Source organism: Plecotus auritus (genome assembly GCF_963455305.1).
Source record: "Plecotus auritus genome assembly, chromosome: 7".
Lineage (NCBI taxonomy): Eukaryota > Metazoa > Chordata > Mammalia > Chiroptera > Vespertilionidae > Plecotus > Plecotus auritus.
The window spans coordinates 15,413,257-15,440,654 of NC_137774.1; the positions used below are offsets into that span (position 1 = coordinate 15,413,257).

At 55.1% G+C, this 27,398-nt stretch overlaps 2 protein-coding genes across 4 annotated transcripts; one reads left to right on the forward strand and one right to left on the reverse strand.

The window, feature by feature from the left end:
- The first annotated feature begins 1,129 nt into the window (after positions 1-1,129).
- FAM171A2 (family with sequence similarity 171 member A2) lies at positions 1,130-12,017 on the forward strand. 2 transcript variants are annotated; one of them, XM_080678758.1, is made up of 8 exons: positions 1,130-1,375; positions 4,690-4,917; positions 5,145-5,237; positions 8,909-9,067; positions 9,147-9,326; positions 9,420-9,536; positions 9,657-9,783; positions 10,327-12,017. In XM_080678758.1, exons 1-8 carry the CDS (start codon positions 1,258-1,260, stop codon positions 11,795-11,797), a joined length of 2,493 nt encoding a protein of 830 aa, XP_080534884.1. In that variant the 5' UTR covers positions 1,130-1,257; the 3' UTR covers positions 11,798-12,017. The 2 variants fall into 2 exon arrangements, with proteins under 2 accessions (XP_080534884.1, XP_080534885.1); XM_080678759.1 differs by having other exon boundaries at positions 9,678-9,783.
- Positions 12,018-12,431: 414 nt separating this feature from the next.
- GRN (granulin precursor) lies at positions 12,432-19,063 on the reverse strand. Of its 2 annotated transcripts, none has more exons than XM_080680819.1 (13): positions 18,965-19,063; positions 16,513-16,654; positions 16,267-16,392; positions 16,068-16,152; positions 15,283-15,395; positions 15,053-15,188; positions 14,839-14,933; positions 14,481-14,604; positions 14,101-14,198; positions 13,765-14,010; positions 13,288-13,521; positions 12,984-13,202; positions 12,432-12,900 (listed from the first exon to the last, which is right to left on the reverse strand). In XM_080680819.1, exons 2-13 carry the CDS (start codon positions 16,645-16,647, stop codon positions 12,763-12,765), a joined length of 1,749 nt encoding a protein of 582 aa, XP_080536945.1. In that variant the 5' UTR covers positions 16,648-16,654; positions 18,965-19,063; the 3' UTR covers positions 12,432-12,762. The 2 variants fall into 2 exon arrangements, with proteins under 2 accessions (XP_080536945.1, XP_080536946.1); XM_080680820.1 differs by having other exon boundaries at positions 16,494-16,654; positions 18,965-19,040.
- Between the last annotated feature and the right edge of the window lie 8,335 nt (positions 19,064-27,398).

Sequence of the window (27,398 nt, forward strand, 5' to 3'; positions counted from 1 at the left end):
TCTGGTTAGATGGAAATTTATGAGAGGGGGGAAGGGAAGGGAAGGGAAAGGAAGGGAAGGGAAGGGAAGAAAGACAAGATGGAAGAAAGGAAGGAAGGGAAGAAAAGGAAAGTTGGTTGTTTTTGTCCACAGTCTCAAAACAAGGTCCCCTTATTTCAGAAGGCCCAACCAGGAGAGAAGCACCAGAAGCGAAGCCCATGTTCCTGCGGTCCTTGCTCTAGGTCTCCAATCCCTTGCAGGGCAATATATTTTGAGAAAGAAAAGGTAACAAGCCAGAGAGAACCGGGAGAGGGATGCCAGATTAGATGAGGATTTGGCCATCCAGAAACTGAGTGATGATGACCATCAGAAACTGGAAGGAAAGAGAGCTTGGCTGGGGCAAGAGGGCCGGCCAATAGCTCTCTTCAAAGGTGGGGTTCAATGGCTGAGGAAGAAGGAAAAGACTCAGATTGTCATTCATGAAGCACAACCAGTGAGACCAACTGGTGATTCTCAGTGGCACAGGCAGGCTGTCTCCACCTCTAGCACTTCCTAACCGTCAAGACAGCCCATGGATAGATCTTATTACCGGGGCCAACAGTAGCACCTGGTCGGTCAGACATGTGCTAGACCCTTTACATCATCTCATTTAATCTTTACAGCAACCCCGCGAGGTAGAGATTACCATTCTCACTTTAAAGGAAGGCTAAGTAACTTGCTAACGGCTTAAGAGGCAAGAGCCAGACCAGAACCGGGACGGATTCCCAGGGGGCTGCGCCCTATCTCCCCTGCGCTGAGGGAATGTTTGTGCGGAGAGGGGGAGCAGTAAAACAGGGCAGTTCTTACACTTTTTGGAGACGCTCATGACCATGGTACCCACCTATTTGAGTGTGTTGCAAGCAGTAGCCATTTCCCCCCTCCCAAAATATGCACCAAATATCAGGAACTCTGGAACTTCAAGCACCCTGGCGATTGGACCCCATTCGATACACTCCCTTGCAGCTCTGGGTCTGGAGCACAGGATGGTAGCTGCCGGGTGGGCTGAGCTCAGGCAGGAGGCGGGCGGAGCAGGGCGCGAGGGGGTGGTGCCGGGAGGACCATCGGGTGGGGCGCCGCCTGCAGGGGGCGCTGGCGGTGGCTCCGGGCGGAGACAATCGCGCTGAGCGGCCGCTGCAGCCAGAGCGGGAGCCCGAGCCGCGCAGAGCTGGGGCTGAGCGGGGCCGGCCGAGCGGGGCCGGGCAGGAGCCATGGGCCGCTAGGGCCGGGCCGAGCCCCGCGATGCCGCCGCCGAGTGGCCCCAGCGTCCTCACGCGGCTACTACCGCTGCTGGGGCTGCTGCTCGGCGGCGCCTCCCGGGCTCCCGGCAAGTCGCCGCCGGAGCCCCCCAGCCCGCAGGGTGAGTCTCGGCCAGGAAGGGCAGCGATCGCCAGCCTGCGCCCCCCACCCCCATTGGGCCCCGCCCGCCAGCCCCTTCTTGGCGGCGCTCGTGAATTGGGGGGCTATTCTGTTCCCTGGATTTGGGTGGGGTAGATAGGCAACCTGGGTTCGGAGCTTACGGGGGAGAGGAGGACCTCCAGGGAGGGGGTCTCGGGGAGACACAATGGGGAGGGCGGGGGTCCCCAGGCTCTGCGCCACCGCCCACCTCCTGCCTTGTTTTTCTCCCTCCTGGTCCGCGAGGCGCTGCTGCCTGAGCCATTGTCTACCGAAGACACCCGCCCAGGGGCGGGCTGGGGCGGGCGCCTGCTCCGCAGCCCCCTGCGGGTTCCTCGCTCCAGACCCCGGCTGGGTGGGGGCTCAGGCTTCGGCTGCCACCCTGGGCCTAGACGGGGGCTGGGCGTCTAGAGCCAGTTTGACGGGGGTGAGGGGAGGGGAAAAAGGGGTGAGGCTGCTGGTGGATTGACTGTTCGAATAGGGTTCTTCGCCTTGGAGCCTGACAGCCCCAGTCAGCCCCCCAGGTTTAGATTTTGGGGTGCACCAAAGAAATGCTGCTTAGCCCATGAAAGAGAAGGGGCTGAAGTTGGGGGGCTCTGAAAAAGGGTACATTGTGATTCCTAGCTCAAAGCGCATGGCAGGGCTGTGGTGGCGGAGCCTGCTGAGCTGGCTAGCTGACTGTGGGCAGTGCCGGCTGGGAGGGCAGGTGCCTGGGTCCCGTCCAGCAGGCCTCCGGCCACTCCTGTCCCCAGTCCGCTCCCAGATCACCCCCTCCTCATCTCACCCCCTCTTCATCTCACCTCTCCATCGCAGTGGAGGAGACCCCCCCAGCGCCTCTCCGGGCCCAGGTGGGTGTGTGAGGTGGGGGTGGGGTCGGCTTCTGCAGCGGGAAAGGGTGGGAGAGCTAGCCGATTACTTCCTCCCTAGCTTGGGCTCTCAGGGTACTCCACCCACTCCAGCCCTGCACCCCCACCTAGCCTCCTGCCCCACCACCCAGCTACTGCTCTCCCCTCTCCTGCCTCTGGGCCCCATCCCTGTCTGAACCTGAACTGGTGCTCTCCACTCCTCACTTCCCCACCAAGGAGCTGGCAGGAAAAGCAGGGTGGGGGAGTCTCCATGAGGGAAGTGGGGTCCGGATGAAGGGAGGGGGTCGGATTTCCTCCTGGAATGAGGCAGGGCTGAAGCCAGGAGAAACGGATACTGTATGGAATGTCAGGCATTGAGGAATGGGGAAGGTTCGCCTCTGGCCTCAGTCTTCCTGGGAGACAAGAAGAGCTTTGAAGGCTAGGAATGGGCCCTAGTTTCTCAGAAAGCTTTTCTCAAGCCCTGCACCCCAGGGGAGGGGCCCAGGGAATTGTCTGGAATAGAGCCAGGATCAGGGCTCTCCCAGAATGCTGTCTGGAAGCCCAGTTGAGGGGTAGGGGGGAGGAAATCTACTAGGCATCTACCCCCTCACCCCCCAGTTTGGCGCTGATGCCTTCTTCAGACCTTACCTACCCACCCCTGTTTTGTTCCCTGGGCTCTCTCCCCTTTTCTTGAACCCAAGGCATTCCGTCAAATGACCATAGTCCCTAATCCTGGGTTCCCTTTTCCCAGCTGCTCCATCCAGCTGCTCCTAGGCTGGGGTGGGGGTAGGGAATAGCCAGGCCCTCTAGCTTCTCAGAATTCCTACTCGGAGGTGGAGGGGAGGCTGCCAGTTCCCAGGGGAACCAGAAAGGAAAGGGTCGAGCGTGTGCACCCACCCTGCAGAACTGGGCTTTGGCCCGGGAGAGGACAGGGTGGTGGGTTCAGAACAGCTGGATGGGATGCCAGGGGCAGGCACGGCACTGGCCCTGGGGTGGGAAGCCTGAGATAAGACACCTGTCACTGTTGAGTATTAAGCTCCACCCATGAGGCCCCCTGACCTTCCGTGCCCTGTGGCCCTCAGCCTCCACATCTCCTAGCAGCTCTTCCCTTTGGACCTGGACTCCCCTAGCTTTGTGTCCAGAACCCAACCCACTCCCACCTGCCTCCTGGGGCTCATACTTGCGTCTCTGTACTTTTCCAAGCATGACACCTCCTCTCATTATTAGCAGCAAGGTAGGGGTGAGGCATGCTCTTGAAGAAGGGGCTGCACTGAGTGAGAAAGGGTCGATGGTGCTCTGGATCAGAGAGGCTGCCTGGACAATCCGGAGAGCAAATCTAGGCCTGGTTCTCCCCCGCCCCCCGCCATCACCCCATCTGAGAGCAGGACACCTACAGGGCCATGCCAGCTAGACCATCCATGGGCTAGGGGCAGAGTTGGCTGGAAAGCAAAGGACTTGGACTTCTCTTCCCGGCCCCCTCCATACCAGTTTCCCTTGGGCCTGGGTCTCTTCTCCCCTCCCCCCAGTCTCTTTCCCTTGCCAGGGCCCCAGCTCCCTGCCCATCTTCTGGGAGGAATGAAGGAGTTACCGTGGTGACTGACTGTAGCTGACCAGCTGGGAGGGGGCCAGCAGTACGCTGAGGAGGAGGGGTCAGGAGGTACTTGTCTGGGTTTCGGTTGGAGTGAGTCCCTAAATCTGAAGAGAAACAGGTTTGTGCAAAGGGTTCTAGGAGGTGGATGAATGATGGGAATGACCAATTCCCTAGAGTCCCCTTCTCAGTTTCTTCCTAAGAACCCAGACTCTGACCTAGCACCCCATCCTCTCCCAAATGGCTGAGTCCTGACCTCTCTCCTCTCCACTTGTAGCCTCTGGTTCTCTACTTAACCATTCTTTCTCAGCCCTCCCTTTCCTCTCCTCTCCCTGACACCAGCCCCATAGGGTCTGGGCGGTTAAGAATTTAGGTCTAGGAGTCAATACCCAGGTTTGGACCTCCCACTGAACTGTAGTACAAATATATAAATTCTTTGAGCCTCAGTTTCTTTATCTGCAAAATGGGCTAAGAGCATGTCTTATTGAGTCTAATACATCATTGACTGGGAGATGCACCATTATTTCATGTGCCAGTAAGAAAGGGGAAAAAATGCTGCCAATTATAATTATGACAAAATCAACCATAGGCATAGTCTGAATTCAGAAATGTTAAAATGTGGATAAGTGCATGTGTTAGACTAGACTTGATGAAATAGTGCCAACTGCCTCACAGGCTGATGTGAAGTTTGAGGGCTCTGTAAATGCTAGCTTTTATAATGTCTTATGTAGCCTTGGCCCCAAAGCTGCTCCCCACCCACAGCCCCCTCCTCTGATCTTGAGGCTCCCCCAGTTCTCTCTTCCTCCCTTCCTCCTCCTTACTCTCCTCACCTCATCTTGTCCACAGAGATTCTGATCAAGGTTCAGGTGTATGTGAGCGGGGAGCTGGTGCCTTTGGCCCAGGCCTCAGTGGATGTGTTTGGGAATCGGATGCTGCTGGCTGCTGGCACCACGGACTCAGAGGGTGTGGCCACACTGCCCCTCAGTTACCGCCTGGGCACCTGGGTGCTAGTCACTGCTGCCCGCCCTGGCTTCCTCACCAACTCCGTGCCCTGGCGCGTTGACAAGCTGCCCTGTGAGTGCAGGGGCAGGTGGAGGGGGGGCAGCAGCTGACCCCATCAACCCCTTCCCAAAATAGTCCTTGGGGGCGGAGGGGGTAGGCTTTCCAGCAGCTGCTGCCTGGCCTGGGGGATGCAGAGGGGCTGAGGGGGGATGAAGTCACTGGGATTCGGATGGAGGGAGTTCCCTGCCTGGGTGTGGGCAGGGGCTTTCTCTGGAGCTCACAGGCCACCCCTCCCGCAGTGTATGCGTCAGTCAGCCTCTACCTGCTCCCCGAGCGGCCGGCCACTCTCATCCTCTATGAGGACCTGGTGCACATCCTCTTGGGTTCTCCTGGTAAGGCTCCCTCCGACCACCCCCAGCTCCTCTTCCTGCCCCCTGACCCGAGTACAGAGAGCTCTGCTCTTCCATTCTAGCTGGGTGCCCCTGGGCAAGTCCCTTGACCTCTGAACCTCAGTTTGTTCCTCTCTGAGATGTGGATATTGATAGTATATGCATCTTCAAATTGAGGTAAGGACTGAATATTATCAAGCATGCAAAAAACAGCACAGAAGGTGGCCAATAAATGTTTATTGTTCTTGGGGCTTCTCGTGGCTTCTATTCTCCCTCTACTCCTACCAATAGAATGCCCATTCCCTGCCATATCTTCAGCGGGTCACCGCGTCCTTGTTGTGCACCTACTGGGTGCATGGCCATGTTAGAAGACCATGAGAGGGTCATTCCAGGGCATTGAACACTGATGGAGTGCAAGGCCTGGAGCAATCCTGCAGTGGCCCTGGTGTACCTACAAGCTTTCAGTCTCATTCAGCTAAGACTGACTGCAGCACCTAGGCTGTGCCAGGCCCTGTGTCTGGTGCTGGGGATCAATGGTAAAGAAGAACAAACCCATTCCCTGCCTCGTGGAGTTCACAGACAAGTAGGAAAACACACAAACAGGTTATCCCTGAAATAGTGACAGAGCAGGCAGGACAGTGGAGTAGAGGGTAGCTGCATTCAATATTGAGAACACCCTAGCCTGTGAGTGTTGCAGGATGAGAGCATTTAGTGAAGGGAGCTGTGGGACTGAATGGACTTGGGAGTTGAAGACGGAGCAAAGGCACCTTCACTAGAGAGGAAGGCCTGGGGGAATCTTCCAGATGCAGGGGCAGAAGGGAATGCTCTGGCCCAGCAGAAGGGAGAGGGATAGTGGTTGAGCATTGACCTAGGAACCAGGAGAAGGGAGAGGGATAGTGGTTGAGCATTGACCTAGGAACCAGGAGGTCATGGTTGGATTCCCGGTCAGGGCATATGCCCGGGTTGCCGGCTGGATCCCTGGTGTGGAGCGTGCAGGAGGCAGCCGTCAATGATTCTCTCTCATCATTGATGTTTCTCTCTCTTCCTCTTTAAAAAAAGAAGGGTATGCTCTGGTCTGGCTATGCAGAAGGGGCACCTAGTGCAGGCTGGTTGATGAAGCCTGGCAGAGGGGAGACTCCGTCTAGCTAGTACTAGGGAGCCACTCTGGGTTTTGGAGTGAGAGAAGCCCCTCCTCAATTTATATCCTTATCCCCCAAATTACTCATTTGTTCATCATCATTTCTCTGATCCTGAATCAGAGGCTTCTAAAATTTCTTTGGAGGTTTCTTTTTAAAAATGTATTTCTTTTATTGACTTCAAAGAGGAAGGAAGAGGGGAAAGAGAGATAGAAACATCAATGATGAGAAAGAATCTTTGATCGGCTACCTCCTACACGCCCCACACTGGGGATCAAGCCCACAACCAGGGCATAATGCCCTGACTGGGAATCAAACCCTGACTTCCTGGTTCATAGGGTCAACATTCAACCACTGAGCCACACTGGCCGGGCGGGAAGTTTCTAAAATGCCAAAGGAGCCCAGCCGGTGTGGCTCAGTGGTTGAGTGTCTACCCAGGAATCAAGAGGTGATGGTTCGATTCCTGGTCAGGGCACATGCCCTAGTTTTGGGCTCAATCCCCAGTAGGGGGCGTGCAGGAGACAGCTGATCAATGTTGTTATTTCTCATGGAAGTTTCTCATTGATGTTTCTATCCCTCTCTCTTCCTCTCTCTAAAAATCAATAAAAACGTTTAAAAAATCAAAATAAAATGCCAAAGGAACCCTTTATTGCTTCCTAGCTTAAAGCCTCCCACAGATCCCACTGCTTCAGTATAACGCCTAGACTCTTTCACATCCTGACCATGCCCACTGGAACCTGACCTGCCACTGCCTCCCCCCACCCCCCACTCCAGTCACCTGGAGGCCCCTGACCAACATGCTGCTTGGAGCCAGGGGGCCTTTCTCCTGGCAGTCCTGGGGGTTCCTTTCCACTTTCATCCCTGGCTGTCTTATCCTGCCAGGTGCCACAGGGCCTTCGGAGCTGGGCGGGCCGAACTCCGCTTGCACCCCGCACCCCGTTATTGTAATAGTGAGGCAGGATAGAACAGTGGTGACAATGTGTCCTGGCACCAGGCTCCGTGGGCTTCCGTCAGGCTCCAGGATTGTGACCTGAGCAAGTTACTGACCTCCCGTCTCCATTTCTGCCCTGTAAAATAGGGCCGATGATAAAGGTACCTACGTCAGGGCCTGTTGTGCTAATTACAGGGGTTTTAATATAGATATTAACCTGCTTAGAACAGTACCCAGCATATCAAAGCTTAATAAAAGTTACTATTACCTTATTGTATCAGAATTCTGTTTCACGTCCTCTCCACCCCAAGGCAGGTGGACAACAGGCAGAGCCTAAGCTGTCTAATGCAGTAGCTACTAGCCACACGTAGCTATTTAAATTTAAATGAATTAAAAGTTCATTAAATTTTTAAAAGTGAAAAATCCAGTTCCTGAGTCACACTACACTGGCCATATTTCAAGTGCTTAGTAGCCATGTGTGTCTGTGGGCGCTGTAATGGGCACCACAGATGTGGAACATTTCCATCTACCACAGCAGAAATGAGCACCCTAACAGACCACACCACACTGGACTGTGAACTTGAAGGCTGGGAATTTTTACTTGTATCTTATTCATTTTTTGTATCCCCGGCACTTAACACAGTGCCTGCCACACTGTAGACAGTAATTGTTTGAGGACCTGAACCTCATCACTTTATAGGTTAACTAGAGGCCTGATGCACAAAATTCGTGCAAGGGGCTTGGCCCTCGCAGCCCCAGCTTCGTTCGGAAGGACGTCCAGAAGGTCGTTTGGCTGTCTGGTCTAATTAGCATATTGTGCTTTTATTATTATAGAGGCCCAGTGCCTGAAAATTCATGCACTGGAGGGGGGGATCCCTCAGCCCGGCCTAACCCCTCTCACAGTCCGGGAGCCCTCAGGGGTGGGAGGGGACCTGGCGATCAGGGGAAGGTGACGCCCCCATCACACCTCTGTTGCTGCCACTGCCGGCTGCGCAAGCCTCAGCTGGCCCTGGTTACCTGAGCCTTGGGTGGCCCTGGGTGGTTGGGCAGCCACCATCCGAGGCTTGCCTGTGCCTTGGGCCGGCTCTGGGCAGCTGGGGGGCTGAGGTGACTGGAGGACTCCGGAGGCAGGTGCACGGAGCCGCCAGACCCACCTGGAGGCGAGCCCAACCATGCCGCGCACCTGCCGTCCCGGCAGGGCTGAAGGGACTGGGCGCCGCCATCTTGTGGCTGTGGGTGCTGCCATCTTTGAGGGCATGGCAGTCAATTAGCATATTCCCTCCTTATTGGCTGTGGGTGCCACCATCTTTGTGAGGGCGTGATGTTCAATTAGCATATTCCCTCTTTATTAGATAGGATAAGGAAACTGGTTCAGAGAGCAAGTAACTTGCTCCAGGTCATACAGCCAGGACTAGGATTCTGGTCCACATCCCTTCCAAATTAACGTTCTAGGACTGCCCAGTTTTCTCCCAAGTCACCACCCTCCATGGCCTCCCAAGTGGCCTGACCTGCTGGCTCCCCCTCTCCTTAGATACTTGCTTTCTGCTCTGGTCTCTGGGCAACCTTGTCCCTGGCCAGGCCACTGCAGCCCCTCCTCTCTCCATCAGGTGCCCGCTCCCAGCCCTGGGTGCAGTTCCAAAGGCGGGCTGCCCGCCTGCCTATCAGCTCCACCTACAGCCAGCTCTGGGCCTCACTCACACCTGCCAGCACCCAGCAGGAAATGCGGGCTTTCCCTGCCTTCCTGGGCACCGAGGCCTCCAGCTCAGGTATGCTGGGTGCCAGGCATGGAGGGGATGTCCCCCACTTTGAGGGTTTATCCCTCAGCTCCGTGTCCCCTTCCCTTAGGCAATGGCTCCTGGCTAGAGCTGATGCCCCTGGCTGCCGTGAGCGTGCACCTGCTGACAGGCAATGGAACAGAAGTACCACTCTCAGGCCCCATTCACCTGTCTCTGCCTGTGCCCTCAGAGCCTCGTGCCCTTGCTGTGGGCACCAGCATTCCAGCCTGGAGGTTTGACCCCAAGAGTGGTGAGTGCCTCAGGGAGTTGCCGAGGCTGGAGTTTGGGGATAGAGACTTAGATGGGAGGACATTGAATCTGATGCAACCCCTGCCTCTCCCAGGGCTGTGGGTACGTAATGGCACTGGCGTGATCCGGAAGGAAGGCCGGCAGCTCTACTGGACCTTTGTCTCCCCCCAGCTGGGGTACTGGGCGGCTGCCATGGCCTCCCCCATGACTGGTGAGAGTGTGGTAGGGGGGGCAGGGGACAGTGGGGGAAGGGGAGGCTGGGCGAGTGGATTCCTTCTGAAAGGCAGGAAGGGCATCCACACCTGGAACGCTAAGCCCTTGCCTGGCACAGGGCTGGTCACCATCACAACAGGCATCCAGGACATCGGCACCTACCATACCATCTTCCTGCTCACCATCCTGGCAGCCCTGGCCCTGCTGGTGCTCATTCTGCTGTGTCTGCTCATCTACTATTGCCGGTGAGTGATACCCAGACCCCCACCTTCTCTCCTCCCATGCAGACGGAGGCCTACCTATGCCTGGCCTTGTGTTGGGTGCTCAGGCCTCCAAAATGCATAAAAGCACAGCCTGATCTTCCAGGCACTGACTGGAAAGCAGGGCATATGCACATGCAAAGACTGAAAAGCTGGTGGCTTGAGAGAAGTGGGAGAGGAGGCAGGACCTGCAGGGCAGGCCCCACCAGAGACACCCTGCCCCGCTCTCACCTCCATGGGACCCCGGGCTCGGACATCCTCCCAGGTTCTCATGCATCTCCTACTGCGCAGGCATGCAATTTACCCGAAAGGGACCCAAATGGGCACGGCTGCTAGCTGGACTTCCCACAGGCATACAAGCTCTTTCCACAAACTTCCCCCAGGAGTTTTTGTTTGTTTGGATGTTTTAGTCCCAGGCATTGTCCCGATCCTCCCAACTATTTCAATCCCTCAATCTTGCAGCTGTGGGTTAGGGAGCTGCTCTGGCATGACCCTTTCCTGGGGACCCGTCTGCCTTCTTCTCTCCAGGAGGCGCTGCCTAAAGCCCAGGCAACAGCACCGCAAGCTGCAGCTCTCTGGGCCCTCTGAGAGCAACAAACGAGACCAAGCCACCTCGATGTCCCAGCTCCATCTCATCTGTGGGGGGCCCCTGGAGCCCACCCCGTCGGGGGACCCCGAGGCGCCTCCTCCAGGCCCCCTCCACTCTGCCTTCTCCAGCTCCCGCGACTTGGCCAGCTCCCGGGACGACTTCTTCCGCGCCAAGCCACGCTCAGTCTGTCGTCCGGCCGCCGAGCCTGCAGGTGCCCGCGGGGGTGAGGGCGCTGGGCAGAAGGGCGCCCGCTCTGTCGAGGGTCCTGGAGGGCTGGAGCCAGGCCTAGAGGAGTACCGGCGGGGGCCCTCCGGGGCCACGGCCTTCCTGCCAGAGCCGCCCTCACCGCCGCCGCCCTTCGAGCACTACCTGGGCCACAAGGGGGCGGCCGAGAGCAAGGCCCCCGACTTCCTGCTGTCGCAGTCAGTGGACCAGCTGGCGCGGCCGCCGTCGCTCAGCCAGGCGGGGCAGCTCATCTTCTGCGGCTCCATCGACCACCTCAAGGACAGTGTCTACCGCAACGTCATGCCCACCCTGGTGATCCCCGCGCATTACGTGCGCCTGGGCGGCGAGGCGGGAGTCGCGGGGGCGGGCGACGAGCCCATCCCACCCGAGGGCACGGCCCCCGGCCCAGCACGCCCTTTTCCCCAGCCCGACTCCCAGCGCCCGCTGATGCAGGGTCACTCGGGCGCGGGAGGCGAGGGCAGCGGGGGTGGCGGCGGCGAGGGCTGGGGAGGCGGGCGCTCGGCGCCGGTCAGCGGCTCGGTCACCATCCCGGTGCTGTTCAACGAGTCAACCATGGCACAGCTCAACGGGGAGCTGCAGGCGCTGACCGAGAAGAAGCTGCTCGAACTGGGCGTGAAGCCGCACCCACGCGCCTGGTTTGTGTCCCTCGACGGGCGCTCCAATTCGCAGGTGCGTCACTCCTACATCGACCTGCAGGCGGGCGGCGGCCGGAGCACGGATGCCAGCCTGGACTCGGGCGTCGACGTGCACGAGGCGCGGCCTGCGCGCCGGCGGCCCCTGCGCGAGGAGCGGGAGCGCGCCCCGACTGCCGCCCCACCGCCGCCGCCACCGCCCCCGCCCGCACCCCCGCGCCTGGCGCTCAGCGAGGACACGGAGCCCAGCAGCAGCGAGAGCCGCACGGGCCTCTGCTCTCCGGAGGACAACTCGCTGACACCGCTGCTGGACGAGGTGGCGGCTCCCGAGGGCCGAGCGGCCACGGTACCCCGGGGTCGGGGCCGCAGCCGCGGGGACAGTTCCCGCAGCAGCGCCAGCGAGCTACGGCGCGACTCGCTCACCAGCCCGGAGGACGAGCTGGGGGCGGAGGTGGGCGACGAGGCGGGCGACAAGAAGAGCCCTTGGCAGCGGCGGGAGGAGCGGCCGCTGATGGTGTTCAACGTCAAATAGCGCCTCCTCCGGATCTGGCACCGCCTGCGGGTTTGGCTCCGCCCTGGCCGCCTGGGCCTGTCGCCAGGGTGCGCACTCCAGGGAGTTGAGGGGCACTCGCTGTTAGCGCTGGGCTTTGAAAGGTGCCCAGAGGCCTGCAGAGCTGTTCAGTGGTATGTGCTGGGTAATGGCTTGGGAGGGACCCCATGTCTGTCTCCACGAAGGCGGTGGGAGGGGTCCAGACCCCCATTGGGAGGTGCTGGGGAGGAGGGTGGGGTGGGGGGCAAGCAGTGCCTGTATAAACGTGGCTGTACATAGAAAGTTCTATTGTGAGAAAGCAGGAGGGGCAGCCAGGCCTTAGCTGCTAGTATGAGGGCTGGGAAGGGAGGGGGAATTCTCTGTGGACCCCTGGGAAGGGGGGGGGGGTGCTGCTTGCTGAGGAGCCCGCCTCTGGGCCACCAAGTCACAGGGCTAGAGGCTTAGAGGCTGGGAGGCTCTGGGGAACGGGATAATGTGATAGGACCGCTGTGGGCAGCAGCAAATATAAAACTGGTGAGATTAACTCTGTGTGTGTCTGTGGGGTTGGGGAAATGTGGGTGCTGGATGGGGACCCTTGGGGATTTCTGGGGAGAGCAGGCAGGGTGGCCAAATCAAACACTATTAAGAAAGTGTACAAACTTTATTGGAGCACATACACACACACACACACACACATATACACACACCTGTGGATAGGGAAGAGCACCTGGCCACAGGGTCCGTAGAAACTGGGAGAGGGGATGGCAGCTTGTAACGTGGCTTTTGCCACAGCTCCCCATGTGACAGGGAAAGCCTTAGATGGAGACCCCCACCTCAATGATGGGGGACTCAGAATGGAGAGTCCAGGAGAATTTGGTGGGGGAGAGGTGATAAGGAGGCCTGAGCAGAGGGCACCCTCTGAACAGGGTCCCGGGGGCTATGGAGTGTCTTTGGTGCCCAGTCTCTCCTCACAGCAGCTGTCTTGGGACTGGATCCCTCAAATGAGTGTCCCAGCGCAGTGTCTCCCTGCGTAGACACTTGGTGCCCTTGGCCCCACAGCGGAAGCCAGCAGGACAGCAGTGACGCTGATCGGCACAACAGATGCCCTGGATGATCAGAGGAGGGTACGAGGGTTAGAGCAGGACCTGGCCAGGTCCATACCAGACCCAGGGGAGGGAGTGACACTGACCTGGCGATAGGGACAGCAGGCCCAGCTCCCGCGGCTATCTCGGCAGCAGGTCTGGTTATCATGGCAGAAGTGCCCCTCTCCACACTCCACATTCCCCACACCCACATGAAGGCCAAGGGGCAGGTGGGCAGCATCCACCTCCTTCTCACAGGTTCGGGCCTTCACATTGCAGGTGTACCCATTGGGGCAGCAATGCTGGTGATCCTCACAGCACACAGCCTGGGGGGACAGAGTGGCATTATGCTGTCTCCTTCACCCCCAGGACTCGGCTCCCCTCTCCAGGGGCAGGCAGGTGGACACTCACGTGGGGCAGCTGGCAGCAGGCCCAGCTCTTACTCAGGCTTGGGCAGCAGGTCTGCCCCACTGGGCAGCTGGTGTGCTGGTCACAGTCCATGTCTTTGGGTTGGGACAAGGAAGCCCGGTAGGCAGGCACCTTCTCCAGTCCTGCCCCAATCTGGTTCCCCCTCTGACACTGACCCCCAGCCAAGCACGTGTAGCCCTGAGGGCAACAGTGCTGGTGGTCCGAGCAGCAGACAGCCTGGCGAGGGGAGAAAGGGGCAGAAAGAGTGATCTAGGAAGCTATATACTATGTGGGATGAAACACTGAGCCCCTACCCCATTCTGCCTCTTCTGCTCGGTTCTTCCAGCTGGGAATGAAATCTAAGAGCTGGTCCGCCTCTGTGAGCCAGGCAGAGAGCAGAAGAGCAAGGTAACAGGAATCTGGCCACCTGCCCAGGTCAAGACAATGGCCCCCCCCAATGCTACCCCAGTACCCATGCACCTCTGGGGCAGGACAGCAGCCCCACTCTCCAGACGCGAGTCGGCAGCAGGTAGTGGAGGAAGGGCAGCTGGTGACATTATCACAGGGGACATCACTCTCCATGGCTTGGGGGTCTGGCAGGCTGAGGTGGGCTGGGGCCTGCTCCATCCAGGGCAGCTGGTGGCCTTCCCCTTCACAGGTACCCTTCTCTAAGTCACACTTAAAGCCGGTTGGGCAGCAATGCAAGTGGTCTTCACAGCACACAGCCTAGGATGGATAGAGAAGGGGCAGTAGGCACAGGGGCCTAGCTTGCTGCCCCCCTCTGCTCAGCCCAGCCCACCCACCACTCCTGGGTACCTGGACAAATGGGCAGCAGCCCCAGGCTCCTGTCGGTAGGAGGCAGCAGGTGTAGTCAAGAGGGCAGCTCACCTTCGTGTCACACTTCACCTCCTGCACTGTGAGTTGGGCAAGGAGGATAAGTCAGCAGTGGCACTGGGGACCGTCTGGAGGTCATACCCTTTGTGGGCTCCACAGCTGGAACCAGATGTTGAGGATGGAAGGCCACCCCTGGCAGGGATCCTAAGGCGAAGCCCAATGCGGAGAAAGGGGGGGCTGTACCTGCCTGGGCCCCTCCATGCAGCCACCAGTGCCCGCCCCCATATCTGTTCCTGGAATAGCCTGGTGCAACTCTCCTCCTCCTGGTGCAGGTGGAAGAGTCTGTGGCCTGCTTCTGGTACCTGTGTGCGCTGGCAGCTTGGTGAGGAGGTCCATAGTGTTCTCCTTGGAGAGACACTTACTCTGGACCAGGTCACACACAGTGTCCTGGGGGCAGCAGTGCAGGTGGTCGGAGCAGCAGATGGCCTGGGTGAAGGCAAGGGAGGGTCTTTGTGGCTTCCAGTCTTACTTGAGCACAAGGAAGTCAGGCTGACAGCTGGCACTGCCCCAACCCCCCACTAGGGGGTAGCATATGTCCTGAGCAGCCAGGCTCCCAGCAACCTGTCAGCCAACCTCAGACCCCTGGGATCCCTGCAAGGTAGGTGTCCAGGCCAAGTGGCTGTGGGCACATAGCCCAACTGGTGATAGCCCCTCACTCACATTAGGGATTGGGCAGCAGCCATACTTCCCATTAGGCAGCTCACAGCAGGTAGAGCCGTCAGGGCACTGGGACTGTCCATCTGGGCACATGATCCCTGGAAGGGGAGAAAGGTGTGAGGGGCAGCCAGGGTAGAGGGGAACTTCCTCAGCTAGAAGCCAGGCAGGGCCTCTCCTCACTCCCAACCCCCAACCCGAAGTTCACCCATCTCTTCACCTGCTCTATTAGTCCTTTGTGCTGGGATCTTCCGTGCCAGGGGGAGGGTGCCCGTGGCGGTGAGGCAGCGCGTATGAACCAGGTCACAGGTGGTGCCACGGGGGCAGCAGTGCACCTTGTCTTCGCAGCAAGAAGCCTGAGAAGAGATGGTGCTGACTCTGTCTTTGCCCCCTCCAGCCCCTCGCTTTGCTCCTGCCCCCACCCCCATCCTTATCTTCCCAAACCTGTACCTCGGGTATGGGGCAGCATCCCCAGGAGCCGTCAAGCATAATGCAGCACGTGGAGGAGTTGGGGCACTCGAACTGGCTACCGGGGCACTGGACAGCACCCAAGGGGTTGGTATCTGTGGATAGGATGACCCAGGATTCCACCAACCCAGTCAGTGAAGATCATTGCCTCCATCACTGTAGGAGCTTCAGGCGGCAGGGCCTACACTCCCAACTACAGGGGTTCGGGGGACTGGCACTAGGGCTCAGGCACTTTTTTTAAAATCCTCACCCAGATATGTTTTTACTGATTTTAGAGAGAACGGTGAGAGAGAAACATCAATCAGTTACCTCCCATACACGGGGGTCGAACCAACAACTTAGGTATGTGCCCTGACTGGGAATCAAACCTGCAATATGGGTGTACTACGGGACGATGATCCAACCAACTGAGCCACCCGGCCAGGATCCCAGGCACTTAAACCACTCTCACACAAGCCAGGCCTTGCTTCAGAAATATGGCACAGGACAGGGGCATCCATTGACTGGGTTGGCATTAAACCAGCCCAGTTTGGCCTCTCCCCACCCCTGCAATGCCTGGCTCTAGGCCTGTGGTCTCGAGTTCCCTCCTTCCCCTCTTAGCCCCAGTGCTGCCCCTCTATCCAGAGCACGGAGCGTGCTTAGTACCGATGCCACATGAAAGAGGACATGAGAGCAGAAATCAGGGTCACCCAGCCAGCGGGGCTCCTGGGTGCTCCAGCTCTACATGCTGCCCATCTGCCTGCCCTCCACCTCCACCCCTACTGCACCTGATCTTCGGGAGCAGGACTGCCCATCAGCACTGCAGTGGAAGCCCCTTGGGCAGCAGTGACGGCCATCCCCGCATGACACGGCCTGTGGGACACAGAGACGCCTGCATTGACGAGGCCCTTCTACCCAGGGTGGAAGAGTGTAGGGAACATGTAAACACAGAACTGAGCCCCTCCATCGAGCTGGTGGTACCCTCACCTCTGGGAAGGGGCAGCAGCTGGAGGTCCCCAAGACAGTGAGGAGGCAGGAGTAGCCAGGAGAGCAATGGGCATCAATCTGGCAAGGTCTGCCCAGACGCCTGCTAAGCGCTGTGGGCCACTTGTCCTGGGAAGAGAGGAGAGGATAAACCAAGGGACCAGAGTTTGGCCCCTTCCTCTGGCCCACCCAACATGACCTTTTGGAAAATCCCAGCTGCCAGCTCTTGCCTGGGCTGAGGACACCCACCAGGGGATTGCAGCAGCTGTAGCTGGCTCCTCCTGGGTCCAAGCAGCAGGCCACAGGGCAGAGTTGACCATCTGGACACTGCGTTCCAGCCACCAGCCCTGTCACTAAGGCCACCAAGCTCACCAGGATCCACATGATCCACCTGCAAAAATACCAAGAGGCATTTGGCAACTAGCTTAAGGCCACGCCACCCTTGATTCTGGAGCCAGTCTCCCCCTAGGCCCAGGCCTGGGACTACCGAGCCTCCTCCACAACTCCTTATTCGGGGAGGAAGATGTGGGGCCTGAGATTCCACTTCCTACATGTGTCCTGTGTGTGTGTATCACACATGCCGGAGTGCGTGTACACCCATGAACATAAATGCTGACATGAGTATGTGTGAATCTGTGTCCGCAACATGTGGCCTATCACGGGTGAATGTGTAGAAATGTGGTCATGTAAGAGTCAGGAAGATTTGTGGGTTTTGTGGGTCTGACCTGTGGGACTGGACTGCCTCTGGGGTGTAGGGGAGGCACTGGTGCAAGGACTGCGTTCCCTCTGAAGAAAAGCCAGGTTTCACTTCCCCAGCTAGCCCCTCTGAATGTCTCCTTGCCTGATACTGTGTTCACACCTGCACCCTGCCAAGGCCTGTTGGTGGCAGAGGGGATATCACATGACAACGTGGGAAACCACGGGGTTGAGAAACGAGAAAAGGGAAGTGGAATCTGGGCTGCCCTCCCCAGAGGCCAGTCACGGCCTGCTCACTGACCATCCCCTCCTCACCAAGGGAAAGGGATACACAGGCTGCGTCAGCCTTTGAGACACTGTGTTCAAACGGCCCTCAACACCACCAGGACTTTCAGACTCTCCAAACATACGCTCCCCACCCTTGCCAATATCCTGGAGCCAAAACTCAGCTGCACATGAAGAGAGCCCACGAGAGCCCACTCTGGAGTCGGCAGAAGGAACCAGCTTCAGTCCAGGGATGGGGCACGGCCTCTCATTTCCTAAACAACTTTCCTCCAAGCTCAGCCAGCCCCACTAGTTCAAGGGTGGGCCCTGCCTCGAGGGGCAAAAACAATGTTTTGTTGAGCCTCTTGGGAGCCAGTTTAAGCAATCTACATTTTCTTTCTTCTTTGTAACCACCATCCAAAGTAGTAATTATCGCCTTTACTTTCAAAGGAGGAAACCCGAGACTCAGAGATGCTAAGTAACGTGCCCATGTCATATAGAGGTGACAGGCTTTGATGGCTCCAGAGCATATGGGACCTGGGTTCATTTCTCGTGGCACCATGCACAGTGCCTGGGAATGAATCACAAACCCCAGGAGGGTAGAGGCCTAGGGTCCAAGCAGAGGAAGGGGACAGAAGCATCTGAGCAGGCAGGGCAGAAACAGGGAGAGCAGAAGCTGCCAGGATATAGCACTGGTCCTAGTCCTAGAATTGCCACCACTGATTATGAGAGCCTCCAAAGTTGCCCCCTCCACAGCTCCTGGCCAGGTAAGGATGAAGACGACTGGTCCTAGACCTCAGCCCCTTGCAGTCTCTCCTCCACACCCATAGCTCTGAGGCAAGGGATCTACAGCTCGCCCCACCCACTTCTTGGCTTAGGCGTGCCTGTACAGATGTCAGAGTATTCAGGTCCCTAATGATTTCTTTTCCTTCCTGGGTATCCTGAGGTTAGGAATTATAGTGTATGTGTCTACTGAATACACATGCAAGCACACACACTTAGGACCAGAGATGGGGGAGGTGGGAGCCCAATTCCTCGAAGGTCGGTTTTGAGTGGCGGCCTCTCTCACCCCACCCCATCCACACTGCCAAAACAGAGAGGGAAAACCGGAGCCTCTTCAAGCCCCCATCTCTGTCATCTTCCACTAGGTGGCACCCACCAACTCTGAGTGTCAGAAGTACGAGATTCCCAACATGTGAACCAACCCAACAGCGAGGCGCGTGAGCAAGGAAAAAAGTGGCTGAGAGAGGCGGAAGTTAGCTTGTCCCACCCCACAAGAAAGGAAGTAAGAGAGAGCCAGACGTAAGCACTCCCAAGTCCTTGGAGAAGGCCAGGGTCTCAAGACTCACTTCCAGTCCTCTGCGCTCCGGGACTAGGGAGGGCGCCTCTCCCGTTCCCAGCCGTAGGAGACTATCTACCTACCTATCTACCACCACCGCAACCAGACGGGGGAGGCGGAGCCGGCTCAAAAACAGAGTGTTCCCTGCTTTGGGGGAAGGGGCTGCGGCTTGCGGGAATGCTAGAAGGTAAAGAGCGTCCCTTCTAATGGGGGTCACTGCCATTCTGCTTAGATTGCCACCTTTCAAAAAACTCCCTCCAGTGCACCGCAACCACCCCCCCCCCAAAGACGATACTCTAAGCGTCTTCTCTTGCCTCCCGAAATAAACTCAAGCCCCCACGTCCCTGTGGCCCAGGCCTTGGGAAAGAGTGAGCGAGAGGTCTGCGCTGCCCATCTCCTTACCTGCGTCCGGCTCCGCGCTCGCTGGGCAGCAGCAACCCCGCTGCTCACCGACCTGGGCCTTGCAGCGCGATGGCCCGCCCACCTCAGTTTCCATTGGCCAGGTGTCCGGGCTGTCGAGCTCCCGTTGGCTACTCGTCGACGTAGAGGCGGGGCCATCCTAGAATGCCGTGCTTCTTTTCTACTCAATTCACTCCCCGCCCCCTTTTCTAGGGATCATGTGATTGGAGAATCATGTGATGGATGCCCTGGCTTGCTCTTTGCCTTGTGCGGGCGCCGGGTAGTTTGCCCGAGGTGGGGCAGCGCCCGTCTGTAGACATTGACAGACAAAGGAGCTGCCCCTTAGAGTGTGCGTTTAAGGGCGTTTGCGGGATGTTCGCTTCTGGATTTGGGACACTTGTCCATCCTGTTTCTAGTCTATTCAACAAGCTCAGATTGAACTTCGGGCTGAAAGAGCTGTGAGGGCAAGGATAAACAGCACTCGGGCCCTTTCCTCAAGGTGCTCACAGAGGGCATGGGTGTCGGAGGGAGACAGACTCAGATTCTATCTAATTTAAGGCACGTGGTCGTGTGCCAAGTGCACGATGTGTGTAGGGAAACAGTAGTAGGTTAGCTCTACTAGTAAGCGGGAAGAAGAGATTTAATTCCATCTCCGGGGCACCTTTTTGAGCTGAGTCTGAGAAGGTTTTAACGCAGATGGGAGAAGTTGGAGAAGTGGTTGGACTGGGGTTGTTGGAAAGAGCATTAAGAAACGAGATGGAAAGGGCAGCCTTGGGCAAGGATTGAATGCCAAGTTCAATGTAGTGGGGCTTGAAGAGTTGCTGGGTGCCTGGTACAAGGCCAGCCAGGGGATGGATGCAGAGTGGGCGTGGCTTTGTAGTTTCAGGTAGCGCTGCCTTCCAGGAATTGGCATGGCTGGTGAGGAGAGAAAAATGTACTACACAGAACAGGTTAGCCAACAGTAGGACCCAGACTGTTCAGTGCCAAAGGACCTAGCCCAGACAGGCTGGTGATGGGGAGACACACCAGGAGAGAGGAGAGGCCCAGAGGAAGCCTGGTGCTGAGCCTTGGAGGAAGGAATGAAGAGTGCTGTAGGCTAAGCGAAGAGCTGGAGCTGAGGGTGAGACTGGGGTAGGGGACAAATCCAAGTCTGGGTAGGGAAGGAGTGGCAGGGTTGAGGAATTGTGTGGCAGTGGCTAGTGAGGGACCAGACAGTGGATAAAGCTCCTGCTGAGAACTGGGACTATTCTGCACACTGGTGACATTAGGGGCAAAAATAGAATATTGGTGACTAGCTATAAGTATAAGAAATATTAATCATGCTCTTCTGTTAACCGTGATTGCCTTGTTCTGATAAAAGAAAGGACATTCTAACCTGGCTGGAAGTTGTACGCCCCTGGGACTCAGGTGTCAACCTTGGACCTGAGTCAACCTTGGAATGCGGTCCATTCTCATTCAAGAACTGCCTCTTATCTGCTCAGCCAGCATTGCTCATCATCGATGTTTCTATCTCTCTCCTTCTCCCTTCCTCTCTGAAATCAATATATATATATATATATATATATATATATATATATATATATATATATGGATGCAGTGAACCTCCACTTCCTTGGAGAGTGTATAGGGCCCCTGAAGACTGCAGGACCTCCCCCTATTCCTCAAGAAACACTACAGCCCTGGCTGGTTTGGCTCAATGGATAGGGCGTCGGCCTGCGGACTGAAGGGTCCCAGGTTCGTGGCCAAGGGCACATGCTGGGTGGGTTGCATGCTCGATCCCCATTAGGGGTCGTGCAGGAGGCAGCCAGTCAATGATTCTCTCTCATCATTGATGTTGCTATCTCTCCCTCTCCCTTCCTCTCTAAAATCAATAAAATATATTTTTTAAAAAGAAACACTACAGTATCCTTAAGCCCTCTAATTCAGGAATCTCTCTTCTTTTTTTTTTTTTTTAATATATTTTATTGATTCTTCACAGAGAGGAAAGGAGAGGGACAGAGAGTTAGAAACATCGATGAGAGAGAAACACCGATCAGCTGCCTCCTGCACACCCCCCACTGGGGATGTGCCCGCAACCAAGGTACATGCCCCCGACCGGAATCGAACCTGAGACCCCCCAGTCCGCAGGCTGATGCTCTATCCACTGAGCCAAACCAGTTAGGGCAGGAATCTCTCTTCTTTTTGCTTTTAAGGAGGGAGAATCATTTTGTGATCAGGGAAGAAAAACAAAAACAAAACAGAACCAAAAAAAGCAAACTTCCAAAGTCACACAAAGATTTGCCCTATTCGCTGAGCCCTCCCAGCCCCCTTTGACCAGGTCTTGTGATTTTTAATGTTGACAAAATCAATTGACTATAAACGTGAGGGCTTATTTCTGACTCTCAGTTCTATTCCACTGAACCAGGTGTCTGTCCTTATGTCAGTACTACACTGTCTTGATTACCATAGCTTTGTAGCAAGTTTTGAAATTGGGAGAAGTGGGAGTCCTCCAACTTCTTTTTTTTCAATATTTTTTTGTTAATAATTCTGAGTCCCTCGAAATTCTATGTGAATTTTAGGATCAGTTCCTGCAAAGAAGACAGTTGAGATTTTAATAGGGAATGTACTGAATCTATAGGTCAATTTGGGGTGTATTGCCATCTTAACAATATTAAGTCTCCCTATCCATGAATATGGGATGTCTTTCCATTTATTTATTAGTTTCTTTTTGACAGTTGTGAAGTATTTCATGCTATAAATATTATATAGTTTACTTAATCAGTATCATGTAATGAGCTTTTATGTGTTTCTAATTTTTTTAAAGTTTTTATTTTTTCTTAAATATATTTTTATTGATTTCAGAGAGGAAGGGAGAGGGAGAGATAGAAACATCAATGATGAGAGAGAATCATTGATCAACTGCCTACTACACATCCCACACTGGGGGATTGAACCTGCAACCTGGACATGTGCCCTGACTGGGAATTGAACTGTGACCTCCTGGTTCATAGGTTACTTTTTTAAAGTTACCAATAATTATGCAATGAATATTTGTGAACATGTGTCTGAGTGCACATGGTGGTGTTAAATTCCTAAATGTAACATATGCTGGGTAAAGGGTCTGCATATTTGAAATGTTTATGACAAATTGACTTAAAATTTTTCCAATTTACACACCCAGTCATGGTGTTTGGGGGCACTTATCTCCCATTTACTCACCAACATCGGATATGCCAGTTTAATTAATTAATTAATTAATTAATTAATTATTTTTGAGCCAATCTGTCGAAGATATTTCCTGGTTGTTTTATTTGCATCTCCTTGATCTCTAGGGAAGCTGAGTATTTGTGCATATACTTATTTGGTTTATGTGTGTCTTCTGTGAATTGCCTGTTCTTATCTGCATTAGTCAGGGTTCTCCAGAGAAACAGAACTAATTGCTTGTACGTAGAAAGAGAATTATTAAAAGGAATTGACTCACATGATTATGGAAGCTAGCAGGTCCAAAATCTTCGGGGTAAACCAGCAGGCTAGAGACTCAGGGGAGCAGATGGTGCAGATGAAGTCCAAAGGCAGTCTCTGAAAAATTTCCCCTTGCTTAGAGAAGCCAGTTTTTTTGTTCTATTCAGGCCTTCAACTAATTGGAGATGGCCCACATTATGGTGGGCAATTTGCTTCGGACAAAATTTATCTATTTAAATATTCATCTCATCCAAAAAAAACCCCTGAAAGTTAACAGATAAAACGATCTCATTATCCTTTGTTCATTTTTCTACAGTTTGTCTTTTTTCTTATTGAACTGTGGAAGTTCTTTATACACTCTGGATATTATATATGTTACAGATGTCATTTGTCTTTTATCTTTGTTTATGATAACTTTGTTATGTCATCTGAAATCTAGCAATCAATCTTTTCCTTTGTGACTTCTGCTTCCCCCCCATCCTCCCACTCCCTCATCCACCCCCCACTTAAGAATTTACAGATATGTGCTTCCTGGTCTATTTCTGTTCCTGCTGTAGCCCCAGCTGAACTGGACCTCAGATGCCAGCCCTGGCCTGATTGAGGCACCACCAGTGACAGGAGGTCCCACTCAGGAGCCCCTGGATGTGTCCCTCTGGCTAAGCGGTTCCTCTAGGGTAGTGGTCTGGATAAAGGGTTGGGCAGCTCCCCTCTCACTTCCTTGTTCCACTTCTCTCAGCCTCTCCCTGTGTCTTCCAATCACCCCTTCAGGGTTTTCTTCATTCAGTTACTACTGTTCTGCCCCCAGAGTCACAGCTGTCCCAGAGCAGGGGCCTTTCCCCCTGAGATCTTGGGTTGTCAGATAAAACATAGGATGCCCAGTTAAATTTGACTTTCAGATTAGAAACTCTTTTTTTTTAGTATAAGAATGTCTCATGCAATATTGGAAACATACTTACACTTAAAAATTACTCATTGTGTGTCTCAAATTCAAATTTAACTGGACAGCTTGAATTTTTATTTGCTAAATCCGACAGCCCTGAAGACTAAGGTTGGAGTGGGGGCACGGAAACAGCCTCTCCCTTCCATATTCCTACTCCTTCCCCTTCCTGCCTGAGTCACCTGGGGATGAGCAACTGTTGCCCCAGTTCCTGAGGCTCAGGCGCCTGACTGCTGCCTGTGGGGCTGGGCTCGGCCCTCCTGTCTGTCTGGTGGGTGTGGAGGAGGGGAGTCTGAAACAGGCCAGTGTCCTGGCTAGAGGCTGTGGAGGGGTATTTGGCAACAGCGGTCCTGGATAAAGTCAGGAGACCTGGGTTCCTGCCCCAGAACAGACGGTGAGCTTTTCCAGTGCCATTGGGCAGGCCTCCTTCCTTGTTGCTGTTTTTTCATCAAGTATTATTTTTACCAAAGTCTGACATGCAAATAAGATTTTAGTCCAATTATAACACGAAGTAGCACTCTGGTCCTCTTTCATTTCCTGCTCTAGACACCCACTTTCCAACTTTTTAACAGTTTTCTTCTGTGAGTTTCCCTTGCATCTGTAAATCAGTGTGCGGGTGAGAATTCTTGACGGGCCTCTGGCCTCGGTGTGTTCCTCTGGGCAGTGAGTGAGTGTTAGCTACCGCTCTGTGCCAGCTGGGAGATTCAGAGTCTACCGCAAGCTGCAGCCACTCCACCCAGCCCTGGGGGTAGGCCCATATCTCTCTGCTTGAAGAGTGATACTGGATGGTTATCTTTAACTCCAGTTGTGGGGTATGGAATGCAGGGTGGGGGTGGAGGGAAAGGGGAGGGGTGGGTGAGGAAGGGGAAGGCAGGTGGGAGAAGCCTGGGAGGGGAGTAGTTTACTTGGCTCTACCCAGGCCTGGCTGGAGGGCCTTCAGGGATCCTCTGGCCCAGGGTTCTCCGCCCCAGATGCTCACTGGAAGCACTGGGGAGCATTTGTAGCCGCAGAGGATCTGGTGTGCAGGTCTTCGGGCCCCTCCTCTAGCTGAACGACCCCCGCTTTGCAACGGGAGCCTGGTGCTAGTGAGGAAACTCCTCTTGGCCCCTCTTCCTCTTACAGCGATGTGATTTGACTTGAGTCTCTGCCTCATTTCCCCATCTGTACATTGAGGGCCCTGACCGTGAGGCCCTCCCCTCCACGGCCCTAGCACAGGATCGGTGACAAGTACATGTTTGTGGAGGGGAAAGTCCCAAAAGTCTAAATGCAGGATTGATTTCAAAGAACTGACGTGTAGTTTTATTCAAATTCATAAGAGCTTTAATAGGAGGAACTTACACACAGGGGCAAAACCGCTGCTTGCTGCCAGTGGTGGCAGGCTGTGCATAAATCCACCCCCTCCCAGGACAGGGTCTCTTTTTCATAGGGGGTTAAAAGCACACGGTGGGTAGTCACAGAGACCACCAGTAGGAACAATGCATTTCTGAATTAACAGATAATACCAGGCAGTTTTCCACACACTATATGCATTCATTAACCCCTTGGGCCTGACATTTATCTTTGTGCAGCCTTCTGGGTTGTCAGCCAAACCTGAGGCTCCAGAGAGTTAAACAGTCACAGGCTAAGGCTAAGCCCTAGCTGGTTTGGCTTCATGGATAGAGCGTCAGCCTGTGGACTGAAGGGTCTCAGGTTCGATTCCGGTCAAGGCACATGCCCAGGTTGTGGGCTTGATCCCCAGTAGGGGGCTGAGGCAGCCGATCAATGGTTCTCTCTCATTGTTGCAGAAGACCAAAGAAATACCAAGCACGCTTCCTGGAGAAAGGGAGGGACCCCGTTTATTAACACTAGTGGACTCCGGGAATAATTTTCAAATCAGAGTGAAGAAACATACAGAGGGCTTCACTTTTTATAACCTTCTGGGGTCTTTGCCCTTTCATGGGCTTATAGGAAGGCCCCCAGGTGTTGGGGGTCCCGAGGCCATATCCGATGATCTGTCCTGGGGCCAGTGATAACGACCCTCCCGCCCCCAGGGCAGTGCATTGTTCACAGTTTTTATGGCCTGACACGCCTTGCAAGACCAGCTTCCTCCTCCTCCTCATTGATGTTTCTATCTCCCTCTCCCTCTCCCTTCCTCTCTGAAATTAATAAAATATGTTAAAAAGATAAACAGTCACAGGTTAAACAGAGTCCAATATTTCTCAGATGCCTTTGCTGCTGGAGACATATTGCATCTCTGAGCTCTCCTACAGCACTCAGTAATGAAGCTGCCATCATTGCGGTGATTCCTCCCCTTGGGCCCTCCCAGAAACCCCTTTTCCTCCCTTCCCCCCACACACACCTGGTAGATTGCCCACCTGCCACCTGTCCCTGGGCCCACTTTGCCCTCTCCTCCCTAGCCCTGCCATACATGTCCCTCCTCCTAGAAACCCACCTGGGTCCCGCATGTGGCCCTTTCCATTCTGCTGACCTGATGTCGCCTGGGGCTATTTGCACCCAGTCCATTTCAGACTCCTATGCAGGTACCCCTCACACTGGACCCTCAGGCTCCCTTAGCCAGACAAGGGCAGAGGTGGCAGAAGGAGACTCAGTCCCTTAGCGATGGGGTCAGGTGGGGGGAGACACAGGGTGGGATGGGTCTGGCGGACTTCTCTTCTCCCATCCAGATGTGGGAGCAGCTGCCTCCCACAGGAGAGAGACAGCATTTTGCCTGGTTAAAGTTTCAGTTTCTTATATTCTGAGAGCAGTGGGTGATCTGAAGAACTTCCCAGTGTGGGCAAAGACTGATCCCAGGGAGTCTCCAGGAAGCCAGAGTGGCCTCCAGGACAGGCAGGTGGCAGGTGGCAGCAGATGGCGGGGGATGAGAGTCAGCTCTTTCCTGGAAACCTGGACAATGGGCTGGGAGCTGAGCAGCAGGCCCGCATCATTGCCTGCTGGTCTCAAATTCCAGCGCTGCCTCTTACCAGCTGGGTGACGTTGGCTTATTCTTTGACCCTAAATGCCTTCCTCTGTGAAATGAACTAACCGTAGTGACCTACCAGGGTGTTCAGGAGCATGGACTGTGCTAACACATCTATGTAAAATGTCAGGCACACCGTCATCCCTCAACAAACTGTCATTTCCTTCTCCATCACTCCTATATTTGAAGGAATTTTGGCAACCAAATTGCATTTACTCAGAGCTAAGGAACTCATTTTTCTATTAAAATTGACAAAATCAATGATCTAAAATCAGACCCCACTAGAGTGAAAAAAAGAAAATTCAGCCAAGCCCATCACAGGGGCTCAGGTCTGACAAACACTTCCCAGCTCCTCCAGGGTGCAGGCCCTGGGCCCTCCCGTGTCCCTCCCCTGGAAGGGGTGGCCTCTGGTCCTGGAAGGCTTGGGGGAGTGGGGGGTGGCTGTGGATGGTCCAGCCAGTGTCATGCCTCCTGGTGGGTACAGGGAGTACCCACCCTGTGTCCTTTTCTGAATTTGAGAATCCCCTGAGGGCAGCTATGCCCCTGAATGGTACTACATTGCTGGTCAGCTCCAGAAGTTGGAGCCCAGCTCTTGTCAAGGGCAGCAGCCGAGCGGGTGGGCCTTAGAAGGGGAAGGACAGCTTGGGTTGTGGGCACTACTAGTTGATCCTTGGAGCTCGGACTTGAATGAGCTGAATCAGGACGATGTTTTGCACGCCTGCTCTGTCACATCACTGAGTTCTTAGAACAACACCGCAGGCCTAGCCGGTTTGGCTCAGTGGATAGAGCTTTGGTCTACAGACCAAAGGGTCCCGGGTTCGATTCCAGTCAAGGGCTTGTACTTCGGTTGTAGGCTCCTTCCTGGCCCAGCCCCTGGTCAGGCCTATGCAAAAGGCAACCAATCGATGTATTTCTCTCACATTGACATTTCTCTCTGCCTTTCCCTCTCTCTTCTGAATACCAGTGGACAAAATACTGCTCAATGTTACCTCCATTTCACAGATGTAGGAGACACTGAGGGTCTTCTCTCCCAGCTACTAAGCAGTAGTGTTGGTAACTGAGCCCAAGTGGGTCAGACCCCAGAGCTTTTGCCCACAACACCA

Coding starts and splice junctions, on each gene's coding strand:
- FAM171A2 (XM_080678758.1), top strand. CDS start 1,258: ATGCCGCCGCCGAGTGGCCCCAGCGTCCTCACGCGGCTACTACCGCTG. Junction 5,238..8,908: donor CATCCTCTTGGGTTCTCCTG/GTAAGGCTCCCT, acceptor TCTCTCCATCAG/GTGCCCGCTCCCAGCCCTGG. Junction 9,537..9,656: donor CATGGCCTCCCCCATGACTG/GTGAGAGTGTGG, acceptor TGCCTGGCACAG/GGCTGGTCACCATCACAACA.
- GRN (XM_080680819.1), bottom strand. CDS start 16,647: ATGTGGATCCTGGTGAGCTTGGTGGCCTTAGTGACAGGGCTGGTGGCT. Junction 14,934..15,052: donor ACAAAGGACTAATAGAGCAG/GTGAAGAGATGG, acceptor CTCCCCTTCCAG/GGATCATGTGCCCAGATGGA. Junction 12,901..12,983: donor CCTGCTGTCCCTATCGCCAG/GTCAGTGTCACT, acceptor CTGATCATCCAG/GGCATCTGTTGTGCCGATCA.